Here is a 14,393-nt window from a genome sequence, read left to right on the forward strand (position 1 = left end):
TTTAAGATCTGCCTGCTGACATTCAAGGCTCTACACCACATGGGACCCAAATACATAGCGGATCTATTGGAACTTTATGCCCCTTCACGCACCCTCCGCTCTGCCAACAAGATGAAGCTGGTTATTCCCAGGATACACTTAACATTTGGTGCTCGGGCCTTTTCCTACGCAGCCCCTACTCTATGGAACTCACTTCCGCAATCAGTACGAGAGGCTCCTTCTCTGGACAGCTTTAAAAAAAGGCTTAAAACTCACCTCTTTTCCCGAGCCTTTGAGACTGCATAATGCAGGGTCACAGCGCTTTGAGTCCCCAGGGAGAAAAGCGCTATATAAATATTATTGTTATTGTTATTGTTGTTGTTGTTAAAATACATGAGGATGCTTTATCTCTGGTTCACTTTAACCTCCTTAGCGGTAACCCCGTCGGTGACGTCATCCCGCCCCGTTGCCATGGCTGAGCAGCGGCTATCATGTAGCAAGCCCTGGGCTCGCTACATGATTTAAAAAAAAATTTAAAAAAAAACTGCTGCGCTGCCCCCTGGCGGTATTTTTCATACCGCCAAGGGGGTTAAGTGATGAAGTGAGAATTATCTTGCTTGTAAAAAGCCTTGACAAAATATGGTAAAATGCTCTTGTAAAACACTGATTGTGTGGTGAAGTTTTCAGATCTCAGATGAGTTATTTATTTATATTTTGTTTTAGAATTAATAAATAAGTTGTCCCCCTCTTTGATCAACAAGCCCAGACCCCAGAAATGAGCAGATGGTGCTCATAAAAAGATAGGGAAAGCACATGGGTCACCCTAGGTATCATATCTTAATGTTGAAAAATGTAGTCATGCATTTTGGTCGTACCAATGGTCTAGCTCCATACAAAATAAATGGGATACAGTTGGGGACATCAAACTTGGAGAAGGACTTAGGAGTACTCATCAACAACAAGTTAAATAATCACACTCAATGCCAAGCCGCTGCAGCTAAAGCTAAAACAATTTTGGGATGCATTAAAAGGGAAATAAAAACTCGAGATGCTAGCATAATATTGCCCCTGTTTAACTCTCTAGTAAGGCCACATCTGGAATATGGAATTCAGTTCTGGGCACCACATTACAAAAAAGATATTGCAGTTTTAGAGCAGGTTCAGAGACGAGCAACAAAATTGATACATGGGATGGAAGGTCTCACTTATCAAGAAAGGTTAGATAAACTGGGTTTATTTAGTCTAGAGAAAAGATGCCTTAGAGGGGATCTAATTAACATGTATACATACATCAGAGGGAAATATAATAGCTTGGCGGATGAGCTTTTTGTCCCTAGGCCTTCTCAAAGGACTAGAGGACATGATCTGCGCATGGAGGAAAAACGTTTTAGCCATTTATTTAGGAAAGAGTTCTTTACAGTAAGAGTGATTAAGATGTGGAATGCATTGCCACAGGAAGTCGTTATGGCAAACTCTATACCTGCATTTAAAGGGGGCTTAGATGCTTTCCTTGCGTTGAAAGACATCCATGGCTACAATTACTAGGTAATGCCCAATGATGTTGATCCAGGGATTTTATCTGATTGCCATCTGGAGTCGGGAAGGAATTTTTTTCCCTTTTGGGGCTAATTGGACCATGCCTTGTAAGGGTTTTTTCACCTTCCTCTGGATCAACAGGGATATTTCAGGGAGCAGGCTGGCGTTGTACTTTGTTCTCTGGTTGAACTCGATGGACGTATACCTTTTTTCAACCAAATTAACTATGTAACTATGTAATCAAGTACTGTATGCATCTTTTGCAATGTGGAGTGCCATGCAAATAATTGCCCACCTCGCAAAGCATTGTGTTCAATGCCAGCAGGCAAAGACCTTTTCAGACATCCCCCAGGCCCATTGCTAATGTCTGTAATGATTGGAAAACGATAGTGAGGCGGTATGAGCTGTTTTCCTCTTCAGATAACAGATAATTAACCCCTTTCTGTCAATCGCAGTCGTTCTGTCAACTAAATCTTGCACCTGTTTAATAAAAAAAAAAACAGATGCCAGCTTTAAAGGGACTCCGAGCACCTCTCATGCCTTTAAGCCAGATGACTACCAACAAAGTTGTGCTATGACCCCTCCCTCTGGAGGAGCCTCTTGCAATGTCCATGCATGTCACTTTCTCTTCCTGCTTCATTCAGTGATGCACTTCTCTAACAGAGAAGACAGTGGTGACCCGGAAGTTATAACATAGCCAAGATGTCAGCTGTGATTTTTAAATTGAAATCGAACGAAAACTATTTGGTGTAGAATGGCATCAAATGAAAGAGGAGAGCACAAGCTACAGAAAGGTATGCATCTTTAAGTACTTTGCAGCACTGGTCAGAGTCTTAAAGGCATGCCCATGAGAGAGCTCGGAGTCCCTTTAAAACCCGTATTAAGACCCTCATTGCATTTTTCTTCTTTGTCACTTGAAGCCTTCAGAGCTCTTACTTTCAGGATTCCCCAGTGTACTTTCCCTCCTCCTGAATTTTGCTTGAAGAGACTTGTATGCTTAAAATGGTGGTCTCTGGCCTTAGCTCTGGGGATCTATCCAATGCCTTCTAATTCTGAATGGGGACACTATTTAGCCTTGCATTTATCACAAACATTTCTCACTGCAAGTGTGTGTATGCTACTGCATTTGCACAACCGTTAATTTCACTCATCTTTTAGCTATTCTCACTGTAGTCTGACATGGCAGGTGAGGGGTTGCATTATTTTGTTAGCGAATAGACAATTTTTAAAAGAATCCAGTCCAGCTTTCCTGAATCACACTCTCCACGTGTCAACAACCTTGTAATTTAGGGATAATATGCAATTCCATATACTATAGTCATAGGCTTTAACTGTGAATTGGCAATTTCTCTTTAATACCCTTGTTCTAACATGTTATATTCATTGTGCATCATCCTGACCAAGTCAGTTTAAGTATGACTGGTTTTGAAAATGTGAATTTTTACTCCGTCTATAAAACTCATCATTAATTTTATAATTTAAACAACTTGCCCAATCTTTCATTACAAACATCCAGGTCAGCTATTCTGTGGCAAGATACAGATGTGACAATTCAATGTTCTTTCCCTTGATTGTTTAACAGTTGCTGAAATCTCTTTTTAAGGCTTGAAAATGACTTCTGAAAAAATATCTTATGCTGGACTTACCAATAGCAACATTGGTCCAATGTATCCTTCTTTTAAAGGTTAGTATAGCACCTTTGTAACACAATTTTTGCACAGTGAGTAATTCTTGCAGTTGTATTTTTTATTTTTTTAGTTTATTTTATTTATTCCTCATATTCTGTAATTTTTTGGGGGCAGCACTTAACCACCAACATCCAGTTCTAGTCCTTAAAGTGCATTTTGTTACTTGTTTTATTCTGTTAAACTAGAGGCATGGTCCTTTAAAGCGGGATTGTCACCATAAAAATCAAATTTCAACAGCAACTGGTCTGAGTGTATTAACCCCCTTGGCGGTATGAAAAATACCGCCAGGGGGAAGCGCAGCAGTTTTTTTTTTTAATTTTTTTTTTTTATCATGTAGCGAGCCGAGGGCTCGCTACATGATAGCCGCTACTCAGCGGCATCCCCCCGCCCGCTTCGATCGCCTTCGGCGATCACCAATCAGGAAATCCCGTTCAAAGAACGGGATTTCCTGGAGGGCTTCCCCCGTCGCCATGGCGACGGGGCGGGATGACGTCACCGACGTCAGCGACGTCGGGACGTCATTGGGAGACCCGATCCACCCCTCGGCGCTGCCTGGCACTGATTGGCCAGGCAGCGCTCGGGGTCTGGGGGGGGGGCCGCGCGCCGCACCGGATAGCGGCGATCGGGCGCGCGGCGGCGGCGATCGGGGTGCTGGCGCAGCTAGCAAAGTGCTAGCTGCGTCCAGCAAAAAAAAAATTAAGTAAATCGGCCCAGCAGGGCCTGAGCGGCACCCTCCGGTGGCTTACCCTGTGTCACACACGGGGTTACCGCTAAGGAGGTTAAGTGATAAAGATGCTAATCCTGCATTAAAAACTTTATCTGCTGTTATGGTTTGGAATTATGACATACCTTAGGAGCACTGGCCCTTTAAGTGCCATTGCCACCGGCTGGCAAAACAGTTGCATGCTGGGGGGTCTTTTTATCTATCATATATTCCTCCTCTTCCCTTCATTTCCCCCTCCTTCTAATGACATAAGACAGTGCAATTCCTAGTATAGACCTCAGTGGGAGTGTCTGAAGACTTTAGGAGGAGTGCGGGTAACGAATACACAATTAGCAAGAGGAGAAAAAAGAGAGAGGGAGGAAAGAACGTCAGGATTAGCTTCATTCAAAGGTAACCAAGATGGAAACTGTCTAGAATAGGATTCTGCTTTTCCTTTATAAAATTCACAGGAATCATAACGTGGACAGATAAAGTTCAATTTTTGGTCGGAGTTTCTCTTTAAGGCTTCCACTAAGCAAGAAATGACTAAAAACAAAAGTTTGATATCACTTTTTTTAACTTACTTTTTAGTATTTTTCGATTGCAGACTGCTGAAAAGTTATTTTTTCGATAAGATGAAAAAATGATCTCCTGTAAGAAAACGCAAGAGAAAAGTTAATTGGATAAGGGCCAATATGTTTATTCAGTTGTTAACCCAAAATTTGGCATCCGGTAATGCATGTGGAGGACAGGTTTGATTTACTGTATAAGTGATGCAGTAAATGTGGAATGGATTTTTTTAAAGTGTCATAATGGGGGTGCCCGAAACTGTAGTAAAGCATTTGTTGTGAGTGAGAACTCTTATTGCATAAACTCAGCAGGCTGTTTAGGGTAGCCCCCCCCCCCCCCCAAAAAAAAGTAAAACACATTTGCTGTAGGTGCTGCATGCAGCTGCAGTCACACATACACCAATTCCAAGGGAGTAACAATAGCCCTTGTGACACCCTTCATCGCAGTGGTGAGGTGGGAAGGGGCTAAGGGATACCGCTGCTTATTTAACATAAAGAGCAGCATTGGAAGAGGATGCTCCTGGTGGCAGGACAAGTCTTCCTCACTCCTCTTTAGTGTAGCTCATCGCTGTACCAAACAGCCTATCAACACGTGGCTCTTGATGTCGTGCATTGTGATTGGCTGCACGGCGCTACACTGTATTTGAGTGAGGAGGACCTCTCCAGCCACTGGGAGCAGGTACTGCAAGATATACTGCTGACGCTGCTCTGCCTAATGGGTGAGGGGGAAGCAACAACACCTGATACTGACGTCTGGAGAGAAAAGGAGGGAGAGAGCGACCTGGAATCTACTGTCAGGTGTGTGTAGGGGGGTGGGGGGTGGGGGCAACACTTAATAGCAGCCAATATTCAATTAACTCATTCCAAGCTTGCTGTATTATAATATCGATTTTGCAAATCAAGCAAAATATACTGTACTTGTTTAGGATCAAAGTTAATTTATGATACTGCTTTGCTTTCTTTTTCAGTCATTTGGGATTATTTCCACAATGTTCTGCTGCAAAAGTATGCGGCGGAGAGGAATGGCCTCCATCTTGTCTCTGGGCCTGTGTTTGATTATGATTTTGACGGCCGAGCTGATACTTTTGAACAGATCCAGCAGTAAGTTGTAACACTAAAATCTTTAAGGTGCTTTAGAATAAGTAAAATGATCATTTCATCTTTCTCCTATTTAACAAGAGTAGATACCGGGGGCTGGCCTATGAACACAGGTGCAAGAAAAATGCAGAAAAGTTGGAATCCTTGCTTCATTTAATAGCTTGAACCTTCTTGATCAGTCTGGGCAAATTCCACTGGAGCGATTGCGATTACCAAATCGCAAAACGCAGGACATGCAGCATTTTCCGTGTTTAGCGTTAGTGGTTAGCGTCAGCGTTTCTGCAATGTAACGTATATAAACGCTGTTGTAATCGCTTATCAAAACCTGCATAGAGCGATTTTGCTAGCATTTTGAAGTTACTGCACACTGTAAAAAAATTTTAATTAATTGAAAGGACCAATCAGAATTAAAAACGCTAATCGCTAAACAATCGCTGGCAAAAACCTTACACTTTTTAAAATCGCTACCAAAAACGCTCATGAAATCGCTTACAACACGCTCATACAAAATGCTAGTGATTATTATTAGCGATTTGTAGTGGGTTCCAGGCCTAAGACCTAGTTTAGCTTGCATTTTATTTTGTGCATAACAGTAAATTTACATTTATTAGCAATGCCCAATGTTTGGGATATTGCATGTGCTTTTTGCAATAAGTATATTGAAGGTACCTGATTGGCTATATCTAGTAATTTCTTGCTGCCAGGGCTGTGGGAGTTGCTTCCCCACGAAGAGTAAGAGAGTACCTGGTTGCTCAGAGCGACCGCAGCTCTGAGATTTTGTTGTCCACCACAATCAATAAGACAAGGACAGACAGACAGGAACATTTGCCAATCACTACCAGAGCAGACATGAAAATTCCAACACAGCTGAATCACTCAATCCTGTGCTACTTTGATTGAAGACTACAGGCTGGCTGCAGATGTAAAGGACTCTCATTGCAAATGCATCCAACATTTTGCAGTGACATGTGTGCAGGGACTGTCTGGCTGCAGCTCAGCTGCAACAAACAAAAGATGTCCCAGGTGACATGACAGTCCCATGGTCTTTATGATGGCGCGTGAGGTAAAATCAGCAAAGCCAAGAGGTCCTAATCCCTACTCACGCTTTCCGATACTGTAATAAATAAAGATCTGGAATTTAATAGAGATGTTTATTAACACAGTTTTCTGTGAATTGACAGGGTAACTGAGCATATTGTTCAACTTCTAACATATTTTCCTGCAGAATGGCAAAAGACGGTGAAGTGTACATTCCATCTCATTACTTCATAGTGCTGACCAGTTGCAAGAATGCTTCCCACTCTCCTCTTCAGTGTACTGGGCCTCTTACAGTCACCTCCTATGTGGTACCACACAGGATGGACAACTCTGAAAGCTGTGCAGTAAGTATTTTTGTATTTTTCCTGTGAAACAGTTGATACCTCATTCATATGTAGTGATACAGTACATAGGGGGAAGTATAAAAAGCTGTGAGAAGGAACTGACTACTAGATAGGAGGGGGATCCACTCTTTCTTTTTAAAAATGGGCCACCAGCCCTGTTACTTTAGGTGGGGCTCCAGAGACAAGTCAGGCACAGACCCGGTCAAGTCATCTTGCAAGATGGAGTTAAGACTCTGAAGTAGGGCCATTTCTGGTCATTTTGGTACTACAGAGAACTAGAGAAGGCATATTTTGTCTACCTATGGAAATGAAAATTGATCATTGTATCCTATTATTACTTCCCGAGTCATTGACCAAAACCTAGTAGGCAAATCATTTGTTTTGGCTTCACCCGGACTCTATTGGTTCCATCCTTATTGAAAATATGATTAAAGTGAAACTTAAGCGGAACTGTAGTGAAAATAACATAATAAATACAATTGCTTGTTTACAATATTCATGTATAGATGTTTCAGTCAGTGTTTGCTCATTGTAAAATCTTTCCTCCCCTGATCTATATTCTAAATTGTGTCACTGGTGGTGACATCTTTAGTTCTGCCAGATGATCTGTACGGAATGTTTATTATTGAGAGTTCTATGCACAGAGGGAGATATTGCTTGCTTGACAGTTTTTTTCCCACAATGCAACAAACTGTCAGGAACTTGGTCACGACATCACACTGTGAGAGGGGTTTCACTACAATATCAGCCATTCAGATCCCCCTGATGATCTATTCAAGAAAAGGTAAGGGTTACTTGTGGGAAAAGGGGTATCGGCTACTGATTGGGATGAAGGTCAATCCTTGGTTAAAGAGAACCCGAGGTGGGTTTGAAGAATGTTATCTGCATACAGAGGCTGGATCTGCCTATACAGCCCAGCCTCTGTTGCTATCCCAAAGCCCACTAAGGTCCCCCTGCACTCTGCAATCCCTCATAAATCACAGCCGTGCTGCTGACAAACAGCTTGTCAGAGCTGGCTGTGTTTATCTCTATAGTGTCAGTTTGCTGCTCTCCCCGCCTCCTGCAGAACTCCAGTCCCCGCCTGCATCCCTTCCCTCCCTGCTGATTGGAGGGAAGGGACGGGGGCAGGGACCGGAGCTATGCAGGAGGCGGGGAAGCAGCTGAGACTGACACTACAGATGTAAACACAGCCTCACAGCACGGCTGTGATTTATGAGGGCATAGCAGAGTGCAGGGGGACCTTAGTGGGGTTTGGAATAGCAACAGAGGCTGGGCTGTATAGGCAGATCCAGCCTCTGTATGCAGTTAACATTCTTTAAACACACCTCGGGTTCTCTTTAAATGGTTGCACTGCACCTGCAACATGCAAACCCTGCTTGTAACTCAGTTTTACACCCTGAGTACAGCAACTCCAAGACTCTGTCTCCACTGCTGCCTGCCTGCCTGCCCCCATAGGTCTTAGTGCATGGGGAATGCACATGGACCTTTGGGGGCAGCAGTGGAGACAGAGTCTTGGAGTTGCTGTATGACGTGGCAGTGATATAGACTGTTGTATGAGCCCAGCAGTATGAATAGTAGGAGCCTGGAGGAGGACACAGTGCCAGAAAGCCCTGTCCCTGCCTAGTAGGACCCAAGCCTGCCAGCTGGAGTACCTATATGGGTGCTACCAGCAACATGTTCAGGTGAGAGTGTTCTTTTGCAGGCTGTCCGGTTTAATCAATTGATGCCCTGCATGTGCTCGTTTCTTTTGTCTACAAACCTACACCAGTCACCAATAGGTGGATTCAAATAGATCTGTACCAAGTTCCCATTACTGGACACCCAGACACCACCCAATACGCTCCTCCTGTGTCCCTATACATGAGAGTTTATATACATCAAAGCATCAGCAAAAGACTACACTGTATGCCTGCTCTTAGTGCTTTGTACTGCATTTGTCTACTTTAACCTTTTGGGCGCAGCATACAACTTATCTCATAGAACTGTGTACAGGTGCCGCTGATGAATATAGTTTTGCCGTGTGGCCGGTCATGTGATCATGCGATTACTTGACTTTGAGTTGTAGATGAATTGATAGAAGTCCTCTATGCCTCCTGCCTTCCTGTACTGCCCTCTAGTGGTGAAACACACACTTCAACACTGCCCCAGACACTGCCTACTACAGTACCTACTTCTCTTTTATTGCTGAAATCATTGCACCTAACAATTATCAAAATATGAAACTTGACTGTGTGATATTGTGGCTGTTTTTAATTTTTGTGTTGCAACGCGATTTTGTTCGCATTCCATTCCATGCACAATTTTGCGGGTTTTTCAGTGATTTTATAATTGCAGCAAATACAATGGGATTATTAATGCCCACTAGGTATGTGGAAAAAAGACCAAAAGAATTTTTTTTTTCTTAACACGGAGGTAATGCAAAAAATGGAAAAGCAAACAAACAGAAAGAAATCCCGAATTACAAGTGGCTTACTGACTTTCATTATATGTATGTCGGAGCCCATTTCATGATATGCGACATTACACATTTTAGTGCCTGCTTAAAGGGACCCTTAACTGCCTAAAATTATTTAAAATAAACTCATGATGTACCTGCAAATGAGTATTACATACCTACCTCGCTGTCAGTTCCTCTCAGAAACTCACCATTTTCTTCTTACAGTGATCCCTCCCAGTTCTGATAATATTTTGTCAGAACTGAAATATACCAGTTGCTCTCAGTTATAACTGAAAGGACAATGTATGAGCAAGGTCATGTCCATGTTTCCCTATGGCTCACATGGGCGACATTACAGTTTTCTGACCAGGAAGCTGTTATGGGGTAATGGCCATTTTTAAATGGAGGACAGAGAAGTCTATTGATCACAGTGGACAAACAGGACGCAGGAGAGGAGAAAGAGATTGATTTAGTAGACTACACGGGAGGTAAGTATGACCTGTGTGTGGTTATTTTGACCTTTAATTTTCAGTTCAGGTTTGGTTTAAGTGTGCTCTGTAGTAGCAAGGAAATATCACACACACACAAAAAAGTCTAAAATAAATCAGCCTGGAGCACTTGCTCAGGGTCTCAGCGCTGAAATGGTGAGGTGCAGAACGATGGGGGATGCCTTTAGTCTATTCAGAGGCTTCATTCTACTGAGTATTGAATTTGAATTCTGAAATCCAATTCAAGTACACTATAAAGGTGCCTTTTAGAATTCACTATGTTTTCCCAGAATTCAGGCTGGTTGCTTAAAGGACCACTGCGGCAAAAAAGTAAGCAGTTAAAATCTGACAGAACTGATGGGTTTTGGACTAATCTATCTCCTCATGGGGGATTTTCAGGGTTTTTCTTTGTTTTCAAATGTATTTTATGAACAGCAGTTGCTAAGTTACTGCACTTAGGGAGGCTGGCTGGTATCTTACTATGTTGGCAGTCTTAGCAACTGCCGGTCAGAAAATGCTTTTAAAAAACCCTGAGTATCCCCCATGAGGAGATGGGCTAGTCCAAAACCTGTTCTGTCAGATTTTAATTGCTTACTTTTTTTTGCTGGCGTGGTCCTTTAAAGCTATGTTCACAGTGGGGCGATGTGGTGTTACAGCCGTATAGTAACGTGGAACATCACACTGCTGTGCATAGTGTAGCCGTTGTGTGGAGTGTGGAGTGATGTTCATAGTGCAAATGTTGACAGCGAAGCATACTTTTCATTGACTTTATGCTTCACTTTATGCAACACAACTGTCGGTTAACATGTGGCGAGACGTTCCCTTTCCACAGCACAATACTTCACTTTGAACCTATCCTTCACATTTGCAGTGTATGCTTCCTTTCCTCAGAAATCTAATCGTTTATGTCTTATATTCCATTGTGTTTGCAGGAGGATGAACACGAATCGTTATGGGTTGAAAAACATCTCAGCTTCCACGCAGCTCGTGTGAGAGACATTGAATATCTTACAGCACTCAGCTTCTTTCACAATACAAGATATTCGGTTTCTGAACTTTTACAGCTGAAAACATTCATACCGGATACTTTATGATTGGGCCCGAAGAAACTCTAAACACAGAACTAACTACATCTTGAATATTTTTTTGCTTCTGTTTGGAGGAAACAGGGTCATCTTTGCTGCCATTAACAAGTGGAAAGAGATATCAACCCTCAAAAAAAAACATATCTCATTATTTTATTGTTTATTAAAAGAACATTTTCCATTCTGGTATTTTTTAATTTGAAGAACTTACGATAGAAACGGAACTAAAAAATAGCATATGAGGTGGCCCTTGTATAATACAGCTGATGCTATAAGGTGATATTATGCCTTTTAATTAAGGTGGATGTGAACTCAGAACTTCCTCTCTGCTCTAAAAGATACGCAACAGCATAACATTTCTCTGTTACAGCTGACACAAATGTATCTACTTCCTGCTTTTTTGGAAACAGACATTTTGTTAACATCCTGTGCTTTCCAATTAGCCTCTCTGCTGTGATTGTCAGCTGACACAGCTGAGGGATCAAATTACAACTTGTGATTAGACACAGGAATTAGACAGGCTAAACTCTATACATACTGTACATAATGGGTGCATTTGTCTATGTTTTCCTTCAGGTCCTTTTTAATGCAATCCTTCATTTTGCTGCAGCTTTGGCCTGCCTTACCACCTCATGTGTTTGTGCCTTACCACTTCATGTGCAGCCTCCTTCCACTCTCCATGATGCTCAGATAGGTAATAAGGGACACATGGGGCATGTTTATGCTAAAAGCTAATTCTGAAGTTATGAGTACAGTATATGTGGTGTTAGGAGCTGTAGCAAATAAATGAGGTAAGTGAGAGCAGCTGTATTATATAAGGACCACTTTTTTCAGTACAGGTTTCTTTTAAAGTCACAACTCTTGATATTTTGGTTGTAAGAAAAAATATTTTACAATTCTGTACCTGGTGAATAAATGTTACAGTGGAAATAAAGGCCAGGGAGAAATTGGACATTTGTTACCTGTTGGCTGAATTGGTTATACTGACACATTTTCTGCAAAGAATGGTGAACCAAGCTATGCACAGATGTCTCTCACTTACTCTACCCTCCAAAAAATCGTTAGTGATTATACTGGGTGATGGTTTGGAAATGATCACTATGCAGACATCCTGCTTTTTTTTTTTTTTTTTTTTGCTGAGCAGCCAGTTATATTCTAAGGAGAAGGGAGGAAGGAGGGAGGGGGGGGGGGGAGGGGGAAGGGAGGAGAGCAAGCATGAGGCAATCTACTGCAGGGACTACAAAATAAAGAGAAAAGCAGTCAGGCAAAAGCAATCCAATGCATTGCCTCAATGAAGGAGGAGCATCTGTACTGATAACAATGTTACTGTCTTTCATAGCTGCTTACAGTCAACAAGCCATAACTGTTTGAGGTTAGTTAGGAAGGAAAATGATCCAACCAGGGTGCTTATGAGTTGTAGGACAGTATATTCCCTATTAGGGAAGCATCTTTTGGTAAAATAACCCTGAAGTTGCAGGACAACTAACTGCCACTAAGCTGTCCGTCATTTAACCCCTTTGGTGAACTTCTCATCAAACTGGGATCATATTTGTTCTGGAATAAAAAAAAGCATATTGTTTACACAGGGTTACTAAAGATAGATGTGCACTTCACTGCTAAGAAATTGTTATTTCATATGGATGCATTAAAGTATACCTGATATCACAAGAAAACATGCCTTGGTCATTCAGTTTCCAATAATCCTACTGTCCTATAAAAGAGGGCTACAACAATCCAGTGCTGGGCATAATGGAAAAAGCTACGCTTACGGATCATTACGCGTAATTTTACGCTATTACGCATTACGGAATTACGCTTACGGCGTAGACATTCAATTACGGTACATGTCTGTAATTACGCATAGACCTTACGCAATTACGCGTAAGAATACCGTAATTCAGGTTGTTACGTTATAGGCTTACACGTAGAATCCTACTAGCAATTAATGCGTAAGGTCATGCTGCCAAGCGGAAAAGTTGACGCATGGATAAATGTTCGGTAGCCGCCGACTTTAAGTGTTAATAGCAAAGCCCCCTTAATTGTAAGAGCCTCAAATTTGGAGAATATATTAAGGAGATCAGAAGGAATAAGAGGAAATTTTTTTTTCCAAAAAGACCTTATAGTTTTTGAGAAAATCGATGTTAAAGTTTCAAAGGAAAAATATATACATTTAAAAACCCACCGACTTTAACGGTTAATAGCAAAGCCTGCTTCAAATGTAGGAACACCAAATTCACAGGATATATTAAGGGGATCAGTGGGAATAAGAGGAAAATTTTTTTTTCAAAAAGACCTTATAGTTTTTGAGAAAATCGATTTTTAAGTTTCAAGGGCAAAAATGTCTTTTAAATGCGGGAAAATGTCAGTTTTTTTTGCACAGGTAACAATAGTGTTTTATTTTCATAGAGTCCCCCAAGTGGGAAGAGTTTTACTTACTTCGTTCTGAGTGTGGGAAATATTAAATAAAAACGACGTGGGGTCCCCCCTCCCAGACCTCTTTAACCCCTTGTCCCCAATGCAGACTGGGATAGCCAGAATGCGGAGCACCGGCCGCGTGGGGCTCCGCACCCTGACTATACCAGCCCGCATGGTCCATGGATTGGGGGGTCTCGGAAGGGGAGGGGCAGCCAAGCTTTCCCCTCCCCCTCCGAGCCCTTGTCCAATCCAAGGACAAGGGGCTCTTCTCCACCTCCGATGGGCGGTGGAGGTGGAGGCCGCGATTTCCTGGGGGGGGGGTCATGGTGGCATCTGGGAGTCCCCTTTAAAAAGGGGTCCCCCAGATGCCCACCCCCCCTCCCAGGAGAAATGAGTATAGAGGTACTTGTACCCCTTACCCATTTCCTTTAAGAGTTAAAAGTAAATAAACACACAAACACATAGAAAAAGTATTTTAATTGAACAAAAAACATAACCACGAAAAAAGTCCTTTAATATTCTTAATTAACCATTAATACTTACCTGTCCCTTTAAAAAGCAGTTCCCACGCAATATCCTCGGAAATATACTAATCAGTTACAATGTAACAAAGTTGTTACAATGTAACAACTTTGTTGCTTTGTAACACCACCGCACCCGACGTCACTCGCCGCTCACCCGCCGGCCGCCGCATACACTCTAAGTCCCCGCCGGGCTCCCGCCGTCCACTCCGCCCACACCTGTCACCCATATACATGCTGGCACCCATGGGTGCCAGCAAGTATATAGGTGACATGTGGGAGAGGCGGGGAGGGCAGCGGAGCCGGCGAGGACTTAGCGTCCTAAACCCGACAGAGCTCTGAGCTATATAGCTCAGAGCTCTCGAAAGCATCTTTGTATTTGGGCTCCAAGGAGCCCCATTGGTCCTTAGCAGACCAATGGGGTTACTTCTGATTTGAAGGAACCCCATTGGTCTGCTAAGGACCAATGGGGCTCCTTGGAGCCCAAATTCA

General features: G+C 42.5%; 1 protein-coding gene across 1 annotated transcript in view; it reads left to right on the forward strand.

Moving 5' to 3' along the window:
- Positions 1-11,917, forward strand: part of ENPP1 (ectonucleotide pyrophosphatase/phosphodiesterase 1) — a 208,465-nt gene extending 196,548 nt beyond the window's left edge. Inside the window, exons 22-25 of the mRNA XM_068231575.1 lie at positions 3,119-3,199; positions 5,444-5,576; positions 6,799-6,955; positions 10,813-11,917. Coding sequence (XP_068087676.1) covers positions 3,119-3,199; positions 5,444-5,576; positions 6,799-6,955; positions 10,813-10,974 — 533 coding nt within the window. The 3' untranslated portion in view covers positions 10,975-11,917. The remainder of the gene's footprint in view (positions 1-3,118; positions 3,200-5,443; positions 5,577-6,798; positions 6,956-10,812) is intronic.
- Positions 11,918-14,393: the final 2,476 nt, after the last annotated feature.

Source organism: Hyperolius riggenbachi, chromosome 4 (genome assembly GCF_040937935.1).
Source record: "Hyperolius riggenbachi isolate aHypRig1 chromosome 4, aHypRig1.pri, whole genome shotgun sequence".
Classification (NCBI taxonomy): Eukaryota; Metazoa; Chordata; class Amphibia; order Anura; family Hyperoliidae; genus Hyperolius; species Hyperolius riggenbachi.